General features: G+C 35.3%; 1 protein-coding gene across 1 annotated transcript; it reads left to right on the plus strand.

The window, feature by feature from the left end:
- The first annotated feature begins 268 nt into the window (after positions 1-268).
- Positions 269-1,598, plus strand: LOC140816958 (membrane-associated kinase regulator 5-like). Its single transcript, XM_073176481.1, has 2 exons — positions 269-1,152; positions 1,268-1,598. The coding sequence occupies exons 1-2, from the start codon at positions 312-314 to the stop codon at positions 1,333-1,335; spliced, it is 909 nt and encodes a 302-aa protein (XP_073032582.1). The 5' UTR covers positions 269-311; the 3' UTR covers positions 1,336-1,598.
- Positions 1,599-3,439: the final 1,841 nt, after the last annotated feature.

Here is a 3,439-nt window from a genome sequence, read left to right on the forward strand (position 1 = left end):
TCTTACCAAACATAATATTATTTTACACCATATATTACAATCCTATCACAATCATTTTCTTTATCATTTACGTACTAATCATTAGTTTACTCTATCCTTCAACCAAACGTAGCCTAAATTTTACATTTTATTGAATTAATTATAATTTGTGAAATAATTTGATTTTTATATGTAAATATAAAATGTTTTATTTAAAAAATAAAAAAAAGATTTAAAATAATAATATAAAAACCACAAATGACCAAACTATTTTGCTCTCTACCACGCTACTTTTCTCCTCTCCATAATCCTATAGATTTCTAGCTCTACACATGGAAGCTCTCGGCATTCTCAAATTCTGGCGAAATGCCATCGCCGATGATGAAGATGATTCCTTCTTCGATTTGGTTTTCGAACCGCCTTCTGGTATCGGAGGAGGCGGCGGCGGAGAGGTTGGTTTGAAGAAGGAGTTTCAGTTCATAGAATCCCCGGGCGACGTTTTGCGGAGTAAAAATGATTTCATCAGTTCGAAGCCTTTGTCTCCGGCGGTTACTCTACTCAGATCGACTCCTAAGTTCAAAGTCTTCATGTTAGGATTCAGAAAATCGTCGAGAAGCCAGAAACCGGAGTCTAATAATGCAGAGCTGGTGGCGAGCCCGTTGAGTCAGCTCTCGGAATCAACAAAAGTCGAACGGAGCAATCGTTTCTCGGCGAAATGCGGCAGGGTGGAGGAAGTGTCTGTCTCGTCGGCTTTATCTAGAGACCACAGTTTGAGAAGCAGAATCGTGAAAGAAATATCCGAATCCGACGCTCTTTCCGGAGACGTGTCGCGGGAGAAATCGGTCCCGATGTATCTGAGACTTATGAGACCTTTCCACGTGAAGGTTTCGAAGAAGGCGAAGGTAACGGATTCCGTGTCTCCGTTCTCTTCTCCTGTAACCGCGCCGGTGAACCTGTCTCCTCGGAAGCTCTCCGACGGTTACAGAGCGAGGAGTAATCTGAAGATTGTGGCTAGAAATCTAGGTAAGAGCTGGTCAGCAACGGCGCCAGAAGCGGCGATCGAGTTAGCAACGTCATCTTACCGCCGGAGAGACGACTCATTGCTGGACCAGCACGATGGAATCCTCGGCGCTATTCTCCATTGCAAGAGATCTTACACTTCTTCATCCAAAGGTACCACATTACCAGCACATATTCCAATGCCAAATAATTCAGTTCATTTTTACAGAAAATTAACAATCAATATTACCAATCATCAAATAATGTTCTTAAATCATGAATTCTTCAGAATTTTCTCAATTAATGGAATCTGCGATGGATCCATCTCGGGATGAATTGGGGAGAAGCTCGTTATGAAAAAGGAAGGCAGAATTTGAATCACAATAGAAAAAGAGGAGAATAGCGGGAGTGTCACGAGAATACGACGTCGTGTCTGCAGAGCTAAATGATGATAGTAAGGATCGTCTTTTTGGGGAAAATAGGTAAGCGAGTCTTTGAATGGCCAATGAGTAGAGATGATATAAGAGTTGACGGTTTATAATATCTGATTCGGTGACGTAATATAAAGATTTGTATTGGAAAACAAAATTTTATTGCTGTTATTATTATTTTATTATTATTATTATTATTATATAATGTTATGGGGGTTTGAGATTCAATTTGTCACGTTACAGTTAGGCAACAAAGTGAGAATATCTTTCTGGTAAATTGAATAGACCATTCACTTGTATATGGTAACATCAAAAGTCCACTACGTAGACTATTTCTTGACATTAGAACCGTCAAAACTAGTTAATTTTTTGCTTTATTGACCTATACTTTTTTTATCACGTAAAATATGTGTTAAGTTGATAAAATAAACGTGTGTGTCAGATAATTTTTCGATCCGTCAAAAATACCAGCTGGTTCTTCCCCACCTAATGTTGGGACATCGTATTTTCACACCCAAAATCCAGTGAAAGTTTAAATTTTTTGTTCTTGGATTTCGTGTATTTAAAACATTCATAAGGCGTATAGAATTATATCTTTGTGTCTTAAATGCTGGACTCCAAACTATTCCAATTTTTACGCGAAGATAGTCTTTCTTGTAAATTCCTACGAACGGATCTTTTCCTTTGATCGTCTAATTAGTTCCACGATCGAAAACTTTATTCTTTGCTTGGATTGAACTAAAAATCGCAAGCGATTTGTGCGTTGAGATTGCGCACTCCGAATTTCCAAAATCCGGCGACGTTGTAGCGTCAGTGGCGTGATGATGGAAAGAAAAATCACTTGGCCAAATTTTTTCCAACCCTTGGTATATTGGCCGAGAGTTTTTCTCAAAAAATGGGAAGAAGATTTTTTATTTTTGAATCTTAATTGATTCTTAATCAAATATTACGAAAATTATTTAAGTCACTTAATCCAAGGATTACATGATTTGATTCCTTTCCAATTCAACCTTGGTCGTGACTTTGGAATTAGAGAAGGAAATTTTCTGTGAATTTTATGAAAAAAAATCTCTCTTGAATTATGCCTTCTTATGATGTATTTATAGAGTGAGACTCCTAATATAATTAGGAGTCCTTCTCCCACAAAGACTCTATATATTCATTATAATTAAATTCCCATATTATTAATATATATAATGTATTTATTAACCTTTAATAATACATGATATAATAATATCATGAGAAGGTCAAGCTTTCCGCAACAATTGAAGAAGCAAAAATTAGGGAATTGTAATGTAAATTTTGGCCACTACAATGCTTGAAGAGAGAAGGATTTTCTTGGTTATGTAAAAAGTTAAAGTGCATGTGTGACACATGTCTTGTTTATTGAAAAAGTTATCTCCAACCCTTCACCTTCCAAGCATGTAATTTTATTTGGGCATATAACATTTACAAAGCCTGTGGACTTTTATTTAAATATCTCAAACACATTTGAGACCATTTAAACTTTACTTGATTTTATTCAAGCCCGCTATTTGAATAATTATTTCCAATTAGGCTCTCCAAGACCCAATGTTATTTAATTAATTAAAAAATTGAATTAATTTAATTATTTGGACTCTACTAGTTCCACTAGTTTTTAATTAATTCAACACTTGAATTAATTTATTCCATTATAATGTTTATGAAAATCACAATTTTAAAAAACATTATTTATTTGAGCCATCTTTTAATTTAGGAACACTTCCATAAACTAAAAGTTAAATTCTCCATAATTCTCTTATAGAAGTCATAATTGTATTTTTCTTTGCGCTTATAAACTCCTTTATAAGCCGTTCAACACATTGAACTATTTTCCTTCCTAACGAGATCTAGAAAGTTAGCACTTGTGTGGCCCTCAATGGTTCATTGATACAACTTGTGGTGAGCTCACATCTTAATTTGATTCGGGATTAAACATGTCCTTATATGAGCATACCCCAATTGCTTCATTCTTAATTATCAACTCCTTGATAATAAGAACGTCAGAA

This window comes from Primulina eburnea, chromosome 16, assembly GCF_022965805.1.
Source record: "Primulina eburnea isolate SZY01 chromosome 16, ASM2296580v1, whole genome shotgun sequence".
NCBI lineage: Eukaryota > Viridiplantae > Streptophyta > Magnoliopsida > Lamiales > Gesneriaceae > Primulina > Primulina eburnea.

Bases quoted from the DNA above. Each gene is read 5' to 3' on its own strand.
- LOC140816958 (XM_073176481.1), top strand. From the start codon at position 312: ATGGAAGCTCTCGGCATTCTCAAATTCTGGCGAAATGCCATCGCCGAT. The intron at 1,153-1,267 runs GTACCACATTAC...TGAATTCTTCAG, and splicing joins TTACACTTCTTCATCCAAAG to AATTTTCTCAATTAATGGAA.